The following is a 22,955-nucleotide window of genomic DNA, read 5'->3' as shown; positions in this document are numbered from 1 at the left end:
CAATTATGAGCATTTAATGGCATCAGGTGAAAGTGACAAAAACAAAGACTCACTCGCCCAACACTTCGGGGAAGTGGTTTTTGTGTAATCCTGCTCACAAACAAACAAAAGAAGTGGCCCCTTTGAACCTACAGTATTATAACTTCCAAGGCAGCGGTAGTCATCCAAAATAATGCAAAAACCTACAGGAAAATGCTTCCCCATTAAAATAACAATGTAGCTCTTAAGGTACGCAACCATATTTGGATACTTGGGTGGAGTCAAAATGGACTCAGCATGCCCTATAACTTCCTTGCCAGAGGTGGTAATATAAAAACATACATGCAAATGCTTCAACCGTCTTTCAGTTGTAAAAGTGTCCCAAATAAATGTACAGTAGCTCTAAATGAAAAGGAACCATATTGGGTTACTTGAGTTGGTTCACAATCGAACCTGCACATCTATGTTGTAACATCCTTGGTGGAGGTAATAACCCAAAAATGTAAACATGCAAGATGCTCAAACATGCTTATAATTATAATGGTGTTTATATGTTGGTAGAAATTTAGCTCTGACTGAAAGGGAACCATATTCTATAATTGACCTTGCACACCTCAATATGGAGTAGATATAGATACAAATGTAATAATCAGAACTATACTGAATTTATATTTGAAATTTCTTTAATGTAAAATATAGTTCTCAATTGAAAGGAACCATATTTGGTCACTACGGGGAAATGAAAATCACAATTTCTCCTTGGCAATCACTGAAATATGGGTTAAAAAAATGTAAAATAAAAGTAAAATGTGGCCACACAAAATACATTAAAAAAACATTAAAATGTAAGATTCTTATGCTTAGACAAAGTGTGTAGTTCAAAGTAAAAATGTATCCCTATGCGGTAAGGAACCATATTGGGTTACTTGAGTGGAGTCATAAATGTCCCAATAAACAAAATATCAATTACCACAGAAGGTGTAATAAAATACGACAAAAATAAATTTTGTAAACAGGTTTTGTCGTCCACTCCTATAATTGTTGAGGTGTGACATTTTGGATTTTCTTTTATTTCATTAAATTCACTTCAATTGTTATACCGACCCTTTCTTTGATATTGGACACACATGCAAACCAATGCCCTGACCCCCACCCCAAAAAAAAAAAAAAAAAAAAAAAAAAACTTCTAACCCAAGTTAAATGTTTGTAGTCCTGCTCACATGTTGAAGCCTCCACGTGCTCGTGAAGTGTTACAATACACACACAGCCATGCATGTTCACACACTCCTTTCTATTTTTAGGAGTTTGTGTTGTGCTGACAGGCTTTCGATTGAGTTTTTCTATCAGGGAAGGAGGGGCGGGGGGTGCTGTGTCACACGTTGCTTTTCCCAGGGTGGAAAAATAAAAGCCCCTATTAGAATTCCCGTAGCGCGGTGGATGAGGCAGGTGCATAATTACAGAAAATCTCTTTACTTGCAGCCAGGGAGGGAGGTCATGGGTCTAGTTTATTATTCAAGATCCTTCTACACTTGTGTGTGTTAAAGTGGGGAGTGCAGTGAGAAGCCCTTCACTGACTGTGGGGGGCGGGGGCGGTGGGGAAAGATGTTTCAGCTCCTAGTCGTACTGTGCTTTCAGATATGATTACAACAGCCTTCGGACTGATTGCATAGCGCCAAGATGAAGGCGGGGGAAAAAAAATGAGACATAGGACAAAAGAAGCTGTTCAATGGACGAAAATGAGCTCAAATGACCTAACTTGAACCACGACAAACTTCGATGAATTTCCTATTGTAAATTAATGTACAATGTGGGCATTTGTGATTTTTTTTTTTTTTTTTTTTTTTTTTGTGCAATTGCATCAAATGTTCTTGCACCATAGGTTCGCCGCCCATGCCGTAAAAAACTGCCATTGTTGTTTTTTATGTTATACTTCTGTGTCCGCTTTGGCATAAACATTTAACTTGTGTGCGTTGAGCCTTCAGATCGGATTTAAAGCCAAAATTAAGAGTATGCCTGCTGTTTTGTTTTTTTTCATCTGTTTTTGCTGCACGTCACTAGTTTTCATAATAAAATGGTATGTAATTAATTTAGAGTAAACAATGAAATATTCCGATTTATTTTTAATTATAATAAGCAATCGTTTAATTTTACAATTTGATTTTACATTTTATTTTGAAAAAATAAAATGAAATGCAATGTTGATGGTGATTATGTATGTACAATATTATTCCAAACTTAAAAAATGGTAGCATCCAAACGCATATTCAGTGAGAAGGCTTGATGACACCAAAATGACTGCATGTGCATCCCATGTGAGCGCACCTGTTGCTGCACGTGCTCTTGTCGCCTATTAACGTTTATTTATTTTTTTAACATCAGTATGAGCAGCCAAAGAACTCAAAATGTACTCACTGAGTGAAAACAGCAGACATGTGATCCTCATAGTGGCTCCCATCCTTAATGTGCGCTCTTCTCCTCCCAGATGTCGCTATCATTCATGCAGTGGATGAGTTTTCAAGTGTGCTAAACCCGGAGCCGTGCCGTCCTGTCACGCCTTTCTCCTCCAATTTGAAGTAAATGATCTTGCCGCGCGGGCCTTTTGTGTTTTCCTCCTTAAAAGTGAAAGGCAAGAATGCTTTTGTGCACGCTTGTGTTCTCGTCCCTCTTTTCGGAGTTCGGGATTTGGAATCGGGGGGGACGAGTGTTTCTGTGGTCTCCTTGGCTGCGCTCGCTCCCTCCCTCTCTCGCTCGCTCCTGGCCGGTATTGTGCTCAACGCGGCCCTCGCTCGAGCACTAAAGCGTTGCTCATTGCCATCCCCGAAACATGCCTGCCTCCCTTATCAAGAGCGCGGGCCAATCCTGCAGCGGCGTTTTGAATAACAAAGGAAACGGTGAGACAATGAGGCACTCCGCTCCCAAAACGGTGCGTGACATCAAGGACGACGGGTGAAGTCACATCAACGCTCAACGTTTGATCGCGGGAAATTCAGCATTGTCAATTTGTCATATTTTGACATTTGGATACAAACAGCACATAGCGTGTGTCCCAAAAATGTATCCTCAGCATAAAAAGTTGAGAAGAAGCTGAAAATACACAACTGATAGACTTCATAACTCCTTCATATCTCCTTTTGTTGCATGTTTTGATCTTTTATTCTCAAACGTTTTACTCCAAGTACCACCGAGAAAAATACTTAGCTCTCCAAGTACCATCATGAGGACTAACATTAAAATATTATAGTGTAGTAGACCTAAGTGTTCATCACAAGGCATAGGTTTTTATTCCCAAAAAGGATATTATTATAAACCAGTTTGAACATTAACACCACACTTAAATATAGGGGGGGGGGGAAACTGTACTGAAATTGTGATTCAATAAAAATGTATTGTACTCAAAAGCTAAAAACAAGAATTGTACTTAAATGTTAAAAAAAACAAACACTTCTTAAAGATTAAAGTTACTGAATTTAGGGATTGAATCTTTCGTGTAGCTCCAAATGTTCTGTGTGCACGAGACTGAGAATCACTGTCTCGTACTTTATTTGGCCTGTAATGCAATTCTGAAGACAAACATGCCCTGTCCCCTTTCAAATAAACTGATTAAAAAAAAAAAAAATACTGGAACAATAATAAAAAAAAAAACCAAACAGTAACGGCAAACTGTGAAAAGTAAAAATAACCCCCAAAAAATGCTCAAATTATTAATTATATAGTGTCTATTACTAAACTCACGTTTTTCATTGCTAATTTGTTCTTAAAGTAAGCTTGAAATTACATAAACATCTGTAACGGGATCCATGGGGCAAACACACTTGGAATATTGCAACAGTCATGAAAATCACCCAAAACATAATACAAACAAGCATATCCTTCAAATTATAAGCTATGTACTTGAAGTTTAATTGCTCAGAATTTGAGTATAAAATGTAGCTGTCAGTCAGTATGTAAATGCATGGGAAATGTCACGTAAAAAGGCAAGAGTTGACCAAAGTGAAACATCAAGACCCAAGTCGTGACTTCTTCTCATATCATTCAAATCTTAATCTTTGAAGCCCCCCACCCCATTATTGAATAAGCGATGCAGTGGCAGGAAACGGCCAGGAAAACTTCCACACCCCTGATCTTATCCAAGCCACTTCTCTCCCCAGACATCAACACGCACATGAAACAGGCCTGAGCTGCACATATGTTGTGTTGGACTCGCTGGAGGACCAATTTGGAATGATATCCAGTTCTCACCATTTTTGAAGATAAAATGATGATATATTCTTCCTTTTAAGTCAATTTAAAACAGCTAATTAAAGGGAGATTATCTGTTTTACATTCATTACAGTGGAAGGATTAGTTATTGGTAAATGTCATTCTCCAGTAATTTTAGTCATTTTTCGCAGAGCATAAATAATATATGCCTGAGTGGTTTTACTGTCTGTCTATTTGCGTTGATGCACTATTTGTGTTCAAATATCTGTTGCGAAGTGAGGTGTGTTGAGTTCACTGCCACCGTACAGCTTGTATCACAACTTTTTGTTCACACTCGTATCTCAAGGCACCACTGTATCTCAGTTCTTAGGTGGGTTTATTCGCACATTTGAACTCCGTTGCTAACCAAAACAGCGGCACAAAAGCTGTCTAAATCGTCTCTCAGATGACAATTTCTCCATTATAGTTTCTGGACCGCACTTTGCCTTCACATAAATTACAACACAGTGCTAACACTTTTTGATATGGTATTTGTAGATAGAAAGGCCTCCCCACTAATACATGCAACATGGTTCCGATATGATGAATCAACGAGTTTGAACTATGACATGATAATGATAAGTTAGTTACGCTAAGATGTATGCGCAGAATAAATTTCCGATTAAGCGAGCAAGAACGCGGCGTTAAATCATGGGTGACGCTACCGCCCTGCGATTGGTACCGTTTCACAATGTTGTGATAGAGGCGCTGAGGAGCACCAGACATTGATTGGGGTCGGAGGGGGGTGTAGATATGGAGGAGTGTAAGGACACTGCTCGAGGTGGGTGGGGGCGAGGTTCTGAAGATGAACCAGAAGGTACTGGGAGGATTGTGTGGATGTGTGTGCGCACCACATTCCGAACATGCCTGTGTCATTGTAGCAGGCTAATGAGGGCTGGGTGTGGCTACGAGGGGGGTTAAAGCGGGTCCCCCCCCCCCCCCCCGATGAGATTCGGTAGACTACAGGACAGAAAAGTTGGACGGGATGGAGCGGCTGATCTCACAAGTGAGGAATTCAAACGCCGGACATGAGAGGGCAGGGCCCGATGCTACTGGTTTGTGTGTGCGTGTGTGTGTGTGTATACACCGCACGCATACAAATCCATGGCGATTAAGTAACACCCACCTCTGACATCCGAAGCGGAAAGGATGGCTCTTAGTACCATCGATGCCCCCAAATCAGTGAAGAAAATAAGTGCTTTTTTACAACTATTGTTTGGAAATGTCACCCATGAAGAACATTTTTGGTGGGCATGGTTCATGATGTCACACGTACCTCTGGGTGGCGAAAGCTCCACTAGTAAACAAAGGCTTCTATGTCATTTGACCGCTTGTGAAGACAAGATAAATGGCTGGAATGATGATGTTAGCTGGCTCATTTATTGGCTTTTCTGTTGCTCGGATTAATGTTGTAAAGTACAGTAATACTGTACATTACTACAATTTGTCCCCATCCACTCTGCCCTGCAATGTTACCCATCACACAATACTGTATAAGTAGTTAAGGCATCGGTAGGGCAACATCATTATATGACTGATATTAGACAGTCCCATTCATTTGAATGCAAGAACTGTCTTTTGTGGCATTTGTATTGAAATTTTTGGTTTGTCTGTGTTGCCTGTTCAAAATGGTCACGACTAAAAGGAGAAACAAAGCTCAGTCACTCAGGAAATGATGTGACACATCCTTCCCTCGCTCCCTTCCTCCATTTGTCATCCCATCACTCAAACACTGACGCGTGCTTCCACTTTTTCTTGGATTACCCCCCGACATGTTTTGAGATCAGAATAGTTTTATTCGACTACCACGACGTGTCTGAAATGTGGATTTTGGTGAAGGAATTCCAGCAGTCCTGTTTTGCTGTGAAAATTTCCCAGTGTCTCCAGTTCAGTCAGTCAGTCAGTCAGAGTAGAGGGGCTACTTTTTGTCCATACATCCAGAGTGCCTCTCAAAACCTTAAGGAACAATTCAATCAGCCGAGGCACGCACAGCACTTGACATTCAAACGGACTGCTCCATGCTTTGCAATGACTGCTTATGTCAGTGTTTCCCAACCTTTATAGAGCCAAGGCACATTTTCGATTCGAAAAGTAATCTAACGGCACGCCACCAAACAAAAATGTCTCAAAAAGTGGATACCCAGTTGAATTATGTACCTTCTAATGTTTAGTGTAAAAAAAAAAAAAAACAACATTTCATTTTTCTGACTGTAACTATACGTGGCTGGTATAGAGGATTCAACAGAACTACAGTATTTGTAGTAAATGAATAATTGTCGGACCAATTAAACGAAATTGGATAATTTCCTGTGGCATTCTTCGACGGCACCCATTTTGGGAATCACTAAATGTGGATTGTTATCCACAGCGACAAAAACTTGCTCACTTATTGCCAGATACAGGGGCCTGACAGACGACATTTCAAAGTTAAGAGCGCCATGCTCAGGAGGGGGATGCAGTGCACCATCAACTAGTTTGCGTAGTGCCGTAAGAGTACGTCGTCACGCAGCATAAGGCACGCTCGGTTACCCCCTTGCGTTGTGTTTTTCAGTTGATTGTTTTATATTTATAGCCTGCAAGGTTTTTTTGCATTGAAATATTTATTTTAATCATGACTTTCCTACAATGTTTGCATAGGGTAATGAGAAACGACGACACATTCCGATTTCGGTACAAACTCCCCACTGTTGGAACAGAACTACGTCATAAACCGAGAACAGTGACCCTTAAAGGTAAAAAAGTACAGTACAGTTTGGGATGCACTGGATTATAGGACACAATGACACTTATTGGAGGCATGCACTTTTTGTAAGAATATCTTTTCCTTGCCCATGGCTCGCCGACTGACATGTGAACAGTTTTGCAAAATCGCCATCTGGCTTTACTATCCCCGACTGCAGTTCATTGGCATTTTGAGAAGATTTATGGCTGTCTCACTGCTACATTTTGGAGTTGAATTTACAATGTCCATGGCGGAAAGTCAGTTACTTCCACCACTGATGCAAACACTGAACCTCGAAAGCAGGCATTTGCGGAAAGCCAGGGTTAATCTATCCGGAGGGCTCCATCGGAATTTAGCATCAACGAAAGCTCGATTCAATGGACACCGAGTTACCAATACTGACTTCAGGTTGTTCAAAGGCTTCAAGCGGAACATTATGATGCTCGACAACCTCAAGTGCAAGGGAATGATACAGTCTGCTTACAAAAACTGCAAATCCTAAGCGGTCAAATGCTGATTGCCTCACGTCTGTCGGAATGGAAAGGGTCTGAATTTGATTTCATTTGGTTACTCGTGTTGCGCCTCAAAAGTAAGTTAACCCATCTTCAACTGTCCAAAAATTTGGGTTAGATTAAAGATGAGTAGTTTTCTACGGATGTGTGCTTCAAATAGGCTTTGGCTCATGTTCAATGACAGGAGGTGGCTAAGGTGAGAATTACAAATATTTAATCAGCAAAGAGTTCTGTCACACTTGGGAGGATGCGCCGAGTAATGATAGCACGCAGAACACTCCACACCTTGTTATCAGAGACCTGGTACCAAGTGGAACGGCATCTGGAGCATTAAGGAGTGCGCGCGTGTATTTAGGGGAGGAACAACAACAAAAAAAAAAAAAAAGATTGTGTCAGGGAGTTCTTGGTTGAAGCAGATGGCTCTTTCCTCTCTTTTGACTGTGGGGCACTTTGCTGTCAGCCCTCCTTTCTGGGGTCTCGCTGCCAAGCATCCCCCTTTCAGAGCAGATGGGGTCAAAGGCAAACGTGCGGAAGGAGGTGTTGTGCGTGTACAGGGATAACATTCCCCAGATAGACGAGAACGCTATTGGGCCGAGGAACCTCTGAGGAATCGGTGACAGAGTGATACCTCTCTCTTTGGCTGATAGGATTCACTGAGAGCTCGCTTATCTGCAGGCGCTATCAGCGCAAACTGTTGGCGAGATCCACAGCAGATGTCCACTCTTTCCCCCATGAATGCCTTACTGTTTTCATGACTATGCACCTTAATGGCAGATTTTAGGCACCGACGGAGGCAACGAAGTACAAGTATTGAGTTTTCTGATGGCTTTTTAATTCTACTCCATACATTTCAAAACAGACAGCTGTTCTCTCTGCTCGTTAATTTTTTCAACCTCTGACGCGATGTAAATCAAGAGAAGTTAGGTCAACTGCACCTAAGATCTTTGACGGATTGTCAGACCTTGGGGTTAAGGTGGAAAAACCAAGGACAGCGGTGACATGGACTCCAGTCCTGGAGGGGGCAGTAGTGCACTTAATGGGCGTCAATAGCTCCCTCATTTGGCCCTAAATGCAAGCAGTAACAATGGAGAACAATTTTTTCCTCACTTTTTATCTGCACCCCAAATTTTATTTTATTTTTTTAACATGTGTCGCAATAAACAAGTGCAATACATAAAAGAGTATAATACAGTAACTTTGGAAATTACTGAGAACATTACTTAGAATCAGCTAATACAAAAAAAACAAGTTATAAAATTCAATTAATCAACAGAAATTTCCCGCTTACACATATTGTACCTGATCATTTATGTTCAAAAAGGAGTGAAAAGAAGTATAAACTTATCTATATTTCATTATTAATATATCAATTTTAATTAATATTAATTAATATTTCATTATTAATATATCAAGTATTGATATATTAATAATGTTATATATATATATGTTATATATATAGTTGTATTTGATATATTATATTATATTAATATATAAAGTATTCATATTGACTATCTACATGTAAGATAATACATATACTATATACTGTATTCCAATGTGCAATGGACTTTCTTGTCACAGTACCATATTTAAATAAGGTTTCACTGCCAATCTTCCCGTAACAATTTTAGTGATCAATAAATGGAATGTCTTCTTTTCTGTTGTAAGGCACAGTTGGAAATTTGTTTAGTACTGCAGTGTAGCTCTCCCACCACAAGTGGCAAGCAGGCTCCCTCTAGTGGTATGCGGAAGAAACACTCAATTAAACGTTCAAACTTTACGTAATGCTGCAGTGGCTTGTACAGTACATTTAAGTGCCGTTCAGTTGTATTTAACTTTCAAGTACATTTGCATATAATAATTTAGAAATGTTTGTTTTCAAACATCCATCCATCCATTTTCTGAGCCGCTTATCCTCACAAGGGTCGCGGGAGCGTCGGAGCCTATCCCAGCTATCATCGGGCAGGAGGCGGGGTACACCCTGAACTGGTTGCCAGCCAATCGCAGGGCACATACAAACAAACAACCATCCGCAAACAAACCTTCACATCTACGGGCAATTTAGAGTCTTCAATTAACCTACCATGCACGTTTTGGGGATTTGAGTGGAAACCGGAGTGCCCGGAGAAAACCCACGCAGGCACGGGGAGAACATGCAAACTCCACACAGGCGGGGCCGGGGATTGAACCTCGGTCCTCAGAACTGTGAGGCAGACGCTCTAACCAGTCACCCCCCGTGCCGCTGTTTTCAAACATTTACTCAGATTTAAAAAATATGTGCAATACATTTCAATTGAATCATTTATGTACAGTTGTTAATTGTTGTGTTAATTAATTGCAGTGTTAATTTTCAAACTGCATAATGTTGCAGTGGCTTACAAAAATATGCAATACACCTTTTTAGAAATAAAACCTGCACCTACCACCTTACTGTATTTTACTGTTGGTCATTATGGTGGTACTTGGAAAGCTAAGTACTTTTTGAGGTCCTACTTGGCGTAAAAAGTTCGAGAACCACTGAGGTTTAGTCACATTTTATTTTGGTAGTGATCAAATTGGAAAAAAAAGATTTCAGAACAAAGGCAAAAACGATCCATGTTATTCAATTGGCTCATTGAATTAGGGAAGTACTGAACAGTATGTGGTTTTGCTGGACTGGTCTTCCTAAAGTGTTCAAAATTGAACCTCATGTTAAATAGTTGTCAGTATTCACTCACCGACTGACTCTGATTAACCTGAAATAAAGTTGAACCCTGACAGCAACTTTGTTAATGTGCAACAGTCATCTGCGGGGGTGACGTGAAGGCGGCCGTCGACGCACAACCTTGCAATCTGACAGATTTGCTGTTTTTTTTCCAGGTGTTTCGTGGTAAGATTAATTTGGTAGTGTTCATAGGAAGATCCCGTCCACGTGAATAAATGTGCGCTAACAACTTGAACTCGGACACGCACTTTGCTGTTGTTTATAGTGTGACTCAAATACAACAAGGGGACGGGAGGGTTAGTGAGCAGACAGATGGACAGATGTGTTAAAAGTTAGAAAAAAGAAGGGACAGGGAAGGAAACTCCTCGGACACAAGATGGATGTGCAGCTGGGCTGCGTGAGACTTTCTGGCACTGTGTCGTCGGTCCGTCAGCGGCGCGGGGAGACACCAGAGTGGGCCGTTTATACCCCGAGTGGGTGCGGCTCAGGAAGTTGCAAACAGAGGCTTCCCGAGCAAAAAGTCTTCGGGCGGTTCCCGTGGCCCCTTCCGCAAATCAGTGTTCAAACTAGACGAGACTGGTTGAATATTATACAACGCATGCAGATGGTTGACAAATTAAAGGGAAACTAAAACATCAAGTCCCAGACAGTGTATGCAGTGTTATCTGTATACTTGAGCCACTTTTGATTTATTAATCGGTTATTTGGGTGAATAAATCAAAGTAAAGTACTTGTGATATGAATTTAAAATGAGAAGCGCGTATATTTAAAGTACAGTGGTGCCTTGAGATGCAAGTGACCCGACTGGCCAGATTTTTGAGATGGTGTTTTTGGTTTTTGTTTTTTTTGCTTTGACTTGCAAGCCAAAATTGGAGATGCGAACGCTGTATGTTGGCGGTGAACTCGACTCCGCGACATCCAGCAGTTTGGCAGAAGGCGAACAATAATTCCGAAAAAAATGAGTCAGTTGAAGTTTACTCTCAAACTAAACATCAAACAAAGAGAATTACACGCGTTTAAAACAACCACATAGCTTTGCCTTTATTAGGCCAGTTTAGCTTAATGCGAACAAAAAAATGCTAAACGCAATAGACAGCCTAGTGAATAGCTGTGTCTCTGTGTTATCATGCTTGTAGTTGACAGAAAGCAGACTCTCGTCTTTGTAATAGTTTCCCTTTTGACAATTGTGTCCACAGCAATATAACTATTTAGCGCTTTGCAATGCAGTAAAGCTGGGACAGAAGAAACACAATCTCTTCAGCGACTTCTAGTCGGTACTCAAGCTTCAGCATTTTTGACAGTTTTTACCACTCTACATCTTCTAATTATATATTTGTATTGTGGTTCTCATCATTTCACATCTAAATTTGGGAATTGATTTCACAGTCTGTAATCGGTGTTTTTAGAACTCACTGGCTAACCATGCAATTTGGTCTGTGGGCCTTCATTGGGGATTTATCCCTTAATCCACATCTTAATACTACTGGTATAATGTCGGAATTAAAGAAACCATTAATTTCTTTCCAAAAACGCAATATAACCGCATTAATAATACCTCATAATATAAGATATGGTGAACATTACAGTAAATGAATTATTAATGTGTGCAGATTGTTACGCGCATGTCTTGCTAGTCAAGCTTGGGTTGATCTGACCAACCAGTCAGAGGATGGAAGAAGGATTCTGACAATACAGCCAGCTGACTGGCCTAGTGAGGTGAAATTTGAAATCTGATTGGCTAAAGTAACAGTCCCGTTGCTAATAGAGTTTAAATTACCACTGATTCTGGAGGCCCTGGGCAGATTAGATTGACATGGCAACACATGGAGGCTGAAATCTGATTGGACAAAAAAAATAAAAAATTAAAATCCTGAAGTCAGTGCAGCCAAGAGAAATGCTCCTAAATATAGACTGTTGGGAATAAATGAACACAATTTCATAGAACAAATATTAGACCACCACTGTTAGAAATTGGGTGCTCTTTGATTAAAAAGAAAATAAATCATTCAGAAGGGGGGTTAATGAGTCAGGGAAGGTGTGGCGAGACAACAGAGTAATAGATAAAACCGGTTCAGTCTGTCATAGTTTGTCTCCATTCTTTCCTTTTCTCGTGATAATGCGTTGCGTGTCTGTCTGCGTTCGAGGCGACTGGTTCCGGGTGGCCATCGGGGTCCCCTCGCCCTCCGTGCGGTCGCTCGGCTCCACGGCCCTGCAACGCTACTACCGGGCCAGCAATCTGGAAAAGGGACCCGGCGAGTCGGAGTTCGGCATGCGGAGGTGTCGAAGCGGCGAGCTTCTTGACCACGATGACAGCGCGGCGGCCGTCCTCGACCACAATGACTTTGTTCAATTAGGTCGCTGTCTCCGACGCGTACAAAAACAGTAGCTCATCTGGGGTTCAACTGAGGATTTTCTCTCTTTTTGTTGTTGTTGTTGTCAGTGTTGGCAGATGAAGATGACAAGATTAGCGCTTCTCTGTTGGCCACAACAGTGTATCCTTTCAATGACTATGAAAGACAAAGAAATAGTTTCACAGACTGAAACTTCTTTAACCTGCTTTTAAATAGGCACCCCTACCAGGAGCCCACTAAGGTGTGTTCTTTATTTTCACAAATGTAATTAATCGGAAAATCCTATTCTCAGGTAACGGTTTTTAATGAATGTGTGTCTCGTCAGTTGATCTCTCTGGACGGCAACGGTCTGACCACGTCAGATCTGGTGGCTTTGGGCCAGGGCTTGTACAAAATAAAGGTGAGTTAGCTCATCTACGGTAGTTAACATTTTTCACTAAGATAATGAGTGGCTCACAGGTTCATATCGAAATATCCGGTACGGTATAAAAAGTCTACACCCCCCTGTTCGAACGCCAGGTATTGGTGGAGTAAATAATGAGACCAAGACAAATAATTTCAAAAGTCTTCTTTTCCACGGTTGTAAACGCTGACCGGCGTCGACTTTTCGAGAGGGAAAGTTCAAATAAACAACTGAGATAATACCGTGTTGTATTGTTGCACAAGTGTGCACACCCTCTTATATCCTGTCATGTGTTCAGAATGAACCAATCGCATTGAAATTTTAAATGAGGCGGCACCACCATTCAAAGTGCGTCTGATTAACCCTAAAGTTAAGCTGTTCTAGTAGTAATAATGCATTACGCTTATATACAGATTCAGTCAGATCAGATGAAATTGAGTATATATGTATTTTATTTCTGCATATATTTGTATATGTATATATACATATGTATTTATGTATATTTTTCTGTACTTTTTATTTGAGGTCTTTTAATTTTATTCAACTCCCTCAGTTAACCCCAGAGGCAGTCGACAGAGTTAATAAATCCAGAGCAGTGATTGAAGGCTTTACAACGGAAGGCAAAGGTATTCAGTGTTCTTTCAAAGAAGAAAAAACAAAGCCCTTTTTTTCAGCAATTCTAGTGTTATGTTTATCTACAGTTGTGTATGGAGTCAACACTGGTTTTGGGAAATTTGCGCACACACGCATACCAGCTGAACAACTGGTGTAAGTAATTTATTAACAAGGATCAACTCATCGAATAAACAACACATCTCCCTCTCCAATCCTTTTCTCTTTTTTTTCAGGCAACTGCAAGAGAATCTTGTTCGCTCGCACAGTGCCGGTAGCTCACCCGCGTGTAACACACTCAAATTTTCCTCCAATAAGCGACCTCGCTCACTTGGGGTGCGTGTCTCTGTGTGAAGGTGTGGGCCCCCCCTTGAGCGTGGAGAGGACGCGTATGCTGCTGGCGCAGAGAATCAACGTACTGGCCAAAGGCTACAGTGGCATCTCCATGGAAACCCTTGATGCCATGATCAAGGCCTTCAATGGTACGCCGGTGCCTTTGAATCCCATAATGTCGTCTCAATGTATTTATTTATTCTTAAGTGTTACACAAACACTCACCAGTTACAATACTAACAACCACCTGCACAATTAATGAGATCTAGTCATCCGTATTGCTACTATTTTGGTTACCTTATTTACATATGTATATTGGACTGCAACCCCACTACAATAATACATGCGCTTCACAACAATGGTGCAGTGAGTCTTACCTAATTTTGCCGTTAACGTTTATCCATTTATTAATGTCAGGCGGACTATTAAAAATGAATAGTTTTTGAAAAGATCTAAAGTTCCTAATTTGATGGAGACCATTTTTATGGGGGAATTCTTGACCCGGGTGAAAATATACCAAGCACATAGCGTGTGTGCATGGAACGTTGACGCTATGCAAGGGTTAAGATTGTTTGCATATGTGTGTTGCAGCATCTTGCCTGTCCTGGGTCCCGGAGAAGGGCACGTTGGGGGCGAGCGGCGACTTGGCCCCCCTGGCCCACCTCGCCCTGGGCCTGATGGGGGAGGGCAGAATGTGGTCGCCACAGAGCGGCTGGGCCGACGCCGAGGCGGTGAGTTTGCACTTTCCCGCTACCATCATGTTGATGAACCCGTAGTGAGGTTGCACGGTTGTCGAAACCACCTTCACTGCAGTTTGAAGCCAATTAATACAGTCTTTGGTTTCGTCAAAAAAGTAATGGAAAATTCTCAAGGGCTGTTATCAAGACAGATGAAAAAGCTAAGTAATTGTTTAGAAAACATAAATCGGTATTTTTGCCTTTGCATTCAGAACCTTTCGGGTCGTTTTTTGCAGGTACTAAAAGGAAATGGTCTCAAACCTCTCGTGCTCAAGCCAAAAGAGGTAAGAATTCCTCAAGGCTATTTACTTACCCAAATTATCACTCAAAATTATGTTGCAATACCTTGTCTTGACTTAATTGAGTGCTCCACTTTATGGGTTTTCTGAAGTGAAGTGAAAAAGGAGCAGTTACGGTGCTGTAATGCCCCCACGTGGGCAAGGATAAATACAAAATGCGAACACTCTCAAGGAGCTGCTGTACTCGCGCAACCCGAGTCCAGCCCCTGATGTCACTCACTAGGCCACGCCCCCTAAAAGGCAAAGGCTTACTTTTATTCCTGTCCAATTTTGGCGGTGTTCTACTGTAATTGTGTGAAAACAAACCTCTTCAGCTTCTCACGTGTGCGTCATTCATTTCTCAGAGATATGTGCAAGCGAGCTCCTTCAATGTCATTTGCCTGAAAAGAACTTGTTGTTTCATGTTCATTTTTTAAAAGTAATTTGTGATGATAGGGCATAGCTGCGATCAATGGCACTCAGCTGATCTCATCACTGGGGGCAGAGGCTGTGGAGCGAGCGTTGGGCGTGGCCAGACAAGCCGATGTCGTCGCCGCCTTAAGTTTGGAGGCACTGAGAGGAAGCGCCAGACCCTTCCACCACGGTAACGGCCAGCGTTGTACCTGAACGACCTCATTGAACGACAGCTCGTGACCTTGCTCATACTTTTGAGCAAATGTGAACTGAATGTAGTGTATTTCTGAAACAGTCCAGTGAACTGTCTATGTTGCCACCAGAAACATGCCACAGAAAGCACCTATGGGTCTTTGAAGGGTCATGGGGGAATCTCAAAAGAGGAAAACAGCATAAGAATGATCATACATTCTAAACCAAACATTACAACGGTCAGAGGTAGTGAGCACCCATAAAGACAAATGTGTTTTCACTCATGGAAGCAGCACTTCCTACGCATGTCAGTTAATGTGGCGCATGCAGCAGACACTCGTTATGTAAATAATAAATCGACCCAACTATTTGTATAAGGCAAGTAAAATGTCATTTTTCCCCCCCTCAAATTCTCTTACGTCTTATTTAATTACATGTAGATTTCCTTTTTCCATGCTACTATCTCAATATTTCTATATGCGTTATAGCTATCCATGCGGTGAGACCACATCCTGGACAGATAGAAGTGGCCGAGAGAATCTGCGCTCTTTTGGATTCTCCCATTTTCCCCTCGCAGATTTCAGGTGGATACCTCAACTATTATGCTCTAATATTTCAAATTCGGTGTCCTATAAATGTTGACTTTGACGATCATCCTCCTGAAGAAAGTCACAGATCCTGCAATCGTGTCCAAGATGCCTACACACTGCGCTGCATCCCGCAGGTGTAGTTTCATTTTAATTGAGGAGTTCATTCGGCTTTGTCCTTTAATTCACCTTTTTCCTTCCTTTTAATTGGCTGCATGGTTTTCCTTGTTGCAGGTTCATGGAATTGTGAATGACACCATCAAGTTTGTCCGGATGATCATTACAACTGAGATGAACAGCGCCACTGACAACCCTGTATCCTTTGCCAACACCAATATAATAGGATATTTTGTATTGTTCAATCGCCAGATATAATTTAAATATATTTTTATTATTTATTTGTTATATTTTTTCAGTATTATTATCCTATGATTTATTCAGGTTAATTTATATTTGTATGCATAATATATTACTGTATACAAATATATAAAGTAGGGTTTAAAAATTATATTGATATTAAGATTTTTAGAAAGTGTTTCTACTTTTTAATATTACATATTTGGTTTTTTTAAATATGTATTTTAAAAGTATATAATGTCAGATAAAATATATAATATATAAAATATTTTTTTTAAATTAGTTATTAGTCAACTGCTTGATATTCTCAGCTTTACAAAATATTTGTTCATTATATACTTTTTTTTGGTATTTTGTATTTTTTGTTCTGTATTTAGTCATATGTAATAATATAAAATGTAGATTTAAAGTCACAGAAATGTCTATAATGGATGTAAAGACAACTAATTAACTGCACTGAGCACAATGGTAACATAATATTCTCGTGTGAACCCCAAAAGCTCTTTTTTGTCCTGGCTGGCTATAATTCACAATATGTCCACAGGGTCTAAGTGTTTCTCACTCCACTAAGTCAAATGTACACGGTGGGTCCTCAACTTGACTTCAGCTGGTGTTTGCGGAGAGCGGAGAGACCTTATCTTGTGGGAATTTCCACGGAGAGTATCCTGCGAAGGTACGATGATGTCATAGCCGATGATCCATCCGATCCGTAATTCTGTTTGGGTTGGCAAGCAAAACGGTGGAAAGGGAGTCGTCGGACACAATGAGGCAGCACTACATATGTTATAATACATCTTGCCTCATTCTTTCCTTTTCTACTGCGCTTGTCTATTGCCAAACTCAACTGTTCGAAGGCAAATGGCCTCCTTCCACCAAATCCCGGTGAGGTTCTCCCTTCATGAATTAAAAAACATTTTTAAAGGGTAAATTACAAAATATCTAATGTAAAATTATTTAATATATAGACAACAATTTTTTTAAACAAGGAATACATAAATAATAATAATAAGGCATGATACTTATTTCGCGCTCTCGACACTATAATTGCATACATTATTCATTCACTCCACAGAGCTAGCTATTTAGTCTGACAGAAGCGTGGCTGCCATTCTGCGCCTCCGGCCTCTGCGATCAGCACTGAACGAACATCCAACCACATTAATTCATGGCCAATGTGGGTTGGGTGTCTTGCTCAGGGACTCAGTGATGGTACGCACTTGGGTGGGATAAGGACCAGTGAACCTTCGGTCGCAGGGTTTGCACTTAACTTCTGCGCCACACAGGAATTGAACAATTTCACTTCCAAGCACCACAGTCTCATCAAAACCATCATCTATTTGTATTTTTTTCAGGCGCTGGACTACCTGGCCATAGGTGTGCACGAGCTGGCCAGTTTCAGCGAGAGGAGGATCGAGAGGCTGGTGAACCCGGCCCTCAGCGAGCTGCCGGCCTTCCTGGTCAAAGACGGAGGCTTGAACTCGGGCTTCATGATCGCACACTGCACTGCCGCCGCTTTGGGTTCGTCTCTGGATTAGCTTCCTTTGAATCCGGAAAACTCCTAATTGTTATCCCGTCACAGTGTCCGAGTCCAAGGCTCTATGCCACCCGGCCTCCGTTGACTCCCTGTCCACCAGTGCCGCCACGGAGGACCACGTGTCCATGGGCGGCTGGGCTGCCCGCAAAGCTCTCAGAGTCGTGGAGCATGTGGAGCAAGGTCACCCGTCCCCCACTAGTGGATTCACACGCTTTACAATCATGTTCATATATCAAAATGGTGGCGTCATGTTTTCCAGTGCTGGCCATCGAGCTGCTGGCTGCCTGTCAGGCTCTGGAGTTTCTGCGTCCCCTCAAGACCACCGCTCCTCTACAGAGGGTCTACCAACTTGTACGCTCTGTAGTCAGGTAGGATGCCTCTCACTAATATGCAATACCACCACATTGTGTCGTAACCAGTGTCCCACATGCCAGTTTGGGCAAACTTTTGTATTCAGGGGCCACATTTGACTTTTACAAAAAAAAATGATTAAAGGTGTATACGTACATGTAATGTTTATGTAAGATATGTATTTTTCTTTAATAATTTATTCTCATTTCTGTTAAACGTATTTGTAAAATAATGTTACTATTTTTTTAATTAACACAAATAATAAGTTAAAAAAAAAACAAGATGTGAAATTTAATGTACTCATTTTTTGTTAAATTATGATTGTTTTATAATTGTTAAATGTACTGTGTATGTAAAATTGTTCACAACCTTTGCAGATTACTGTGACCTGGGTGACTGAAAATCTACAAATAAAGAAATTATGTATTTTTTGAAAGCACATCGGTACTGTTTTTGAAATTGGTATTGTGACAGGAAGTCAGAATTGATTTAAGCAATTATATTAGGCTAACAAATGACATAATCTCCCCAGTGCCTGGGATAAAGACCGCATCATGAGCCCTGATATAGAGGCTGCGCACACACTCCTCAGACAGCAAAAGGCAAGTGCGCCCCAAACAAAATCGACAACTCAACATTCAAAATACAGAGTTTGTGTATCCTTTGACTGCTTCCAGGTGTGGGCTGAGATTCAACCATACATGGACGAGTACAGGAACAAGATGCAGGCGTGAGACACGAGGGGGAAATTACAACTTCAGTTTTATTGGCCATTTTTATGCTATAAATAAAAATACTGTAAAGTTTACACACATCACATATGTTTTTTATTCAAATGAGTTACAGAACATGTAATAAGCACATAAATTGGATGAATTTACAAAAAAAAGAGCCAGTTTATTCACAGAGAAGTGACATTTTTTTGCTTCGGATAGCCCGCTACTTTCCCAGAGGCTTTTAAAAAAAAAAAAAAAAAGCAAAAGCAAAGCAAACACGCTATCGCACATGCAACGAAATGTTTTTTTAACACTAAATACGTTGCGTGAAGACTAGCCTTTCAAATACAAAACACCTTGCCCCGGCGGTTCGGTTGAAATCCAAAACATTTGGTACCATACAACTTTTCTTAACGGCATGGCGGAAATTAAGCGGAACTAGAAACTACTTTCTACTCAACAGTTTGTCTGTACATGAAGGGTGCTGCAGCAGACGGCAGCACGCAAGTCCTTCCTCCTGGATGGCTTTTTGTCACCCGCGCCGGGTTGGGAGGTTCGTTTGGTGAGCGTGGGTCACTTGTTCACGCTGGAGGTGAGGCCTTGTCAAGAAAACTGGATCTGCTGCACAGTGGGAATCTGCACGACAGAATACGAGTGGGCAACGTATTATGGAAAGTTGACTTTTGAACTGTTTGTAGACAAACTGGTGAGTCTCTGGAATGCCATCAAGTGTAAAATTAAGGAAAAGCTGTCTATTTTCCTGAAAATGTGTCTGAGAGCAAGCTGTTTCAGGTTTCTCCGCCCATGACTTGGAAGCTAGGCTGGGAAAACACCCAGCACCACCTTCAAGCCAGAGTCAGACTACACTGTCAAAGCCGAAATCAACGATCAAGTAACCTTATTTTTTTGCCCTTTTCTGAAAATCTGCGAGTGAGTCATTCAGAATTTTGCTTGGCTAAGTCACATAATAAGCACCTCTCTACCGCAGGTATCTCTGCCCATGATCTGGAGCGAGGTGACGACCTGGTATGAAGTGCCTCTAGGAGTGACACTGCTTTATTTATTTTAAAGGGTGCTCACTTTTTTTCCTCCTCACACTCTGGGCTTAACGTCAATTCACTTGCTTCATCAGAACCCCTATAGAGTACCACCCCCTCAAGTTCCAGGTTAAATAAAATCATTAAATATTTACCTACGATTAAATAATCGTAGGTAAATAAATTGTGCTTTTATTCTTGATCCTTGAGGTATTTTGACAAAATCACATCAGAGAAGTAATTAAGACCCCTGGGAACTATTTTAAATACGGAAACCATAATGAATACATCTCCCTTAAGAATGTCTGCCTACCTGTTGATATGAGGTGGTGTACACCATGACGTTTTGCTGCTGGCCGTCGGCCGTTATAATTCCCGCTGGCAGAGGGTTTGCTGCAAAGGGCAGAAAATGATTGACTGGTAAATATAATATGCTTTTAAAAAGAATGGGAGGGATGACAAAAGTGAATTTGTCGTACCAAAAAAAAAAAAAAAAAAAAAAAAAGTGCATAAAAGTCAACTTACCGAAGCCGTCGTCCGTGAGCTCCTCTCCCAGGCTTTCACCCACGGACACGCCGGGCATGCCTTTCTCCCCTTTCATTGCCTGGTGAGTGGAAATATAGCTTATTTAATTTTACATCTTGTAATGCTGCCGTAAGTGGTCAAGGGCAGACACAGCCGCCTGCACCTCACACGTGTACTTGTTTCTCCAAAATCAATTTTTATCCAGTTACTCTATATCCGATTCTAAAAATATTCAATAAGTACAGCCCTACGAATTATTCAATTGATAAAAAATTCATTACATCTCACCTCTCTGAACTTCTGCAAGTAGAGCTTGAGTGGCTCCACGTACATGTCGAAGCCCAGCGTGGACATGGCGAACAGGATGTCCTCGCCGTTGATGGTCTTGCGCTTCTCCTGGTGGCAGCGCTCGCTGGCCTCGCTCGTGATGAAGCTGATGAACTCGCTCACGCACTCCTGCACGCACTCCTTGGCGTCCTTGGCGATCTGCGGCAAGTAGAAGGATTGTCGAGATACGTTCTATAAATGTACAGTGACGAAAGCGTTTCCCGGCTTTGGAACAAACCTTTCCAGTTTGAGGGACGGCGTTCTTCATGATGCGAGCCACGTTGGCGATGGGGAGATAGATGTCCTGCTCCCTGTAGTTCTCCTTCACGCCACCGTCGTCGTTCAAACCTTCGTCAGCGTCATCTATGAGAAAAGAAAAAAGGTTGAAATATTTTTGGGGGTCCTCTCGGGCTTCACATAGCCAACAGTTGTCATGAATTATCATATTGTTAGCTTGATAGCATAACTGTCCAAGTCATTTTTAACTTACAATATTAAAAAAAAAAAATACAAATGTGCTTGCGAAGAAATGGTTTTTTTCTTTGTCTGTTTAGAATTTAAGATATCCAGGTCATGGTAATCCTCAGAAAGGTTGAATCGAGGCAACTAGACTCTTCTTTGTTGAATTTGTCTTTTTTTTTTTTTTTTTCCCCAAAAATAACAGAGGCAATCATGCTTTTAGATTAACAATTAGTTTTTCTTTATCAAAGTGAGCTAAAACCTGTTGCTTTTTATCTCGAATGCCATGCCACATATGACGGTTATATGACCCAGTTGTACCATTATTGAGTACTCACCATCTTGTTGCAGCACGTAGTGCGAGGATGGGATGTACTCCCCAGCGATGCCCAGCTGGGAGGCGTCGGTCGTGGCACCGTCTCCGTCCATCTGGGGGAACCCACAAAAGCATTTTTATTGTTCAATTAATAACTCAGCTATTACATGTGCTCGAAAGAGATACAATTTGAGAGACGAATAAATATGCGGCCTTGAGCAGTGTCACGCTCAGAAGTAGACAACCACAGTTGTAAGTGTTACGTAAGGGCTGCAAAAAGGGGTGTTAATGCTGCCAGTGGAAGGGAGCCTTACAAAGCGGTAGGAAGTTGTTAACTTAAGAAGGGCAGAATGGAGCATTACGAGCTGTATAAATGAGTGTTACAGTACAGGGTGGTTGAATGGAGTGTTGCAGGCAGTACGTCGTAGTATATAAAAGAGTATTATGGACGGTAGAAAAGACTGCTGGAGCTGTATATTATCTATCCATCTTCTATCATCTTCATTAAAAGCGTTTAAATGGTGCACCTAATGAAGTGTGTGGTTTGGTTAAAATAAAGGCATTAGTAAGACTTTGTAATGATTCACTTTCCAGGATAGAGTATAATAAGCACACTCTCATTGAAAGGTTATATTACCCTTTTATTAGCATTATTACATGTAATTCAGATGTAGCCGATTAACATTATTTTGATGCTTGTCAACCAACCGCATCCTTGGCAAGAAACCCCACATGGAATATTGCACCATTCGGTAAGTCGTTGGCGTGGAATTAAAGGTTGAAATGTGATTTTTGGTTGACGAAGAAAGCAAATACTGGTAGTGCGCTACACACAGACGCGAAAAACACGACTGCGTGTAGCTAAAGTCCGCTAACTAGCGGCTAGCTCACTAGCTTGCCATCATTACCCCTAAAACAGTAGCTAGCGTAATTCCACCCGCCTGATTAAAAATAACACATTGTTTTAAATGAGCATTATATCATTCAAAAAAAGGCAATTCGGCCTTGTGTTACCTTCGGTAGGTAAACCACCCCCCACACACACGCTGTCCATTGCGTAAAATGGACATTTCACATCCACGGTAGCGACAGCGTCGGCCCTGTTTCTTTGTCGGAGAAGAACGTGGCGGAGGCCCGAATCGTTTTAACCGGCAATTAAAACAAGTTTCGCCGGGAATATACTTCCTGACCAGCGGCTCACGTTCACGCAGACGACAATTTTTTTTAAAAAAATGAGCCGGCCGACGGACATTGCCATTCGAGCTAACGAGGA

At 41.3% G+C, this 22,955-nt stretch overlaps 3 protein-coding genes across 5 annotated transcripts in view; 1 reads left to right on the top strand and 2 right to left on the bottom strand.

The window, feature by feature from the left end:
- The window catches only part of podxl (podocalyxin-like), a 13,328-nt gene extending 10,527 nt beyond the window's left edge, over window positions 1–2,801 (bottom strand). The window contains exon 1 of the mRNA XM_061667535.1: window positions 2,392–2,801. Coding sequence (XP_061523519.1) covers window positions 2,392–2,434 — 43 coding nt within the window. The 5' untranslated portion in view covers window positions 2,435–2,801. The remainder of the gene's footprint in view (window positions 1–2,391) is intronic.
- The window catches only part of LOC133397072 (histidine ammonia-lyase-like), a 22,010-nt gene extending 637 nt beyond the window's left edge, over window positions 1–21,373 (top strand). Inside the window, exons 3-22 of one of the 3 annotated variants that reach the window (XR_009767533.1) lie at window positions 12,298–12,507; window positions 12,594–12,645; window positions 12,721–12,745; window positions 12,830–12,904; window positions 13,461–13,533; window positions 13,609–13,675; window positions 13,756–13,793; window positions 13,876–14,001; window positions 14,444–14,583; window positions 14,826–14,873; window positions 15,324–15,471; window positions 15,962–16,057; window positions 16,139–16,197; window positions 16,295–16,375; window positions 17,025–17,090; window positions 17,770–17,935; window positions 17,997–18,131; window positions 18,211–18,319; window positions 18,835–19,724; window positions 19,811–21,373. Coding sequence is in view for 2 of the 3 variants with exons in the window: in XM_061667533.1 (XP_061523517.1) it covers window positions 12,298–12,507; window positions 12,594–12,645; window positions 12,721–12,745; window positions 12,830–12,904; window positions 13,461–13,533; window positions 13,609–13,675; window positions 13,756–13,793; window positions 13,876–14,001; window positions 14,444–14,583; window positions 14,826–14,873; window positions 15,324–15,471; window positions 15,962–16,057; window positions 16,139–16,197; window positions 16,295–16,375; window positions 17,025–17,090; window positions 17,770–17,935; window positions 17,997–18,131; window positions 18,211–18,319; window positions 18,835–19,036 (1,916 nt within the window). In the remaining variant the exon portion in view is untranslated. Of the gene's footprint in view, window positions 1–12,297; window positions 12,508–12,593; window positions 12,646–12,720; window positions 12,746–12,829; window positions 12,905–13,460; window positions 13,534–13,608; window positions 13,676–13,755; window positions 13,794–13,875; window positions 14,002–14,443; window positions 14,584–14,825; window positions 14,874–15,323; window positions 15,472–15,961; window positions 16,058–16,138; window positions 16,198–16,294; window positions 16,376–17,024; window positions 17,091–17,769; window positions 17,936–17,996; window positions 18,132–18,210; window positions 18,320–18,834; window positions 19,772–19,810 lie in introns of those variants that run through there. The other 2 variants (XM_061667534.1, XM_061667533.1) reach the window with 2 other exon arrangements.
- On the bottom strand, window positions 19,059–22,955 carry nfyba (nuclear transcription factor Y, beta a). Its single transcript, XM_061667536.1, has 7 exons — window positions 22,697–22,955; window positions 21,705–21,795; window positions 21,146–21,270; window positions 20,869–21,066; window positions 20,581–20,659; window positions 20,369–20,448; window positions 19,059–19,654 (listed from the first exon to the last, which is right to left on the bottom strand). Exons 2-7 carry the CDS (start codon window positions 21,793–21,795, stop codon window positions 19,622–19,624), a joined length of 606 nt encoding a protein of 201 aa, XP_061523520.1. The 5' UTR covers window positions 22,697–22,955; the 3' UTR covers window positions 19,059–19,621.

Source organism: Phycodurus eques, chromosome 22 (assembly GCF_024500275.1).
Source record: "Phycodurus eques isolate BA_2022a chromosome 22, UOR_Pequ_1.1, whole genome shotgun sequence".
In the NCBI taxonomy this organism is placed as follows: Eukaryota; Metazoa; Chordata; class Actinopteri; order Syngnathiformes; family Syngnathidae; genus Phycodurus; species Phycodurus eques.
The sequence above is the reverse complement of the archived record's forward strand: the minus strand, read 5'-3'. Positions and strand labels throughout refer to the sequence as shown.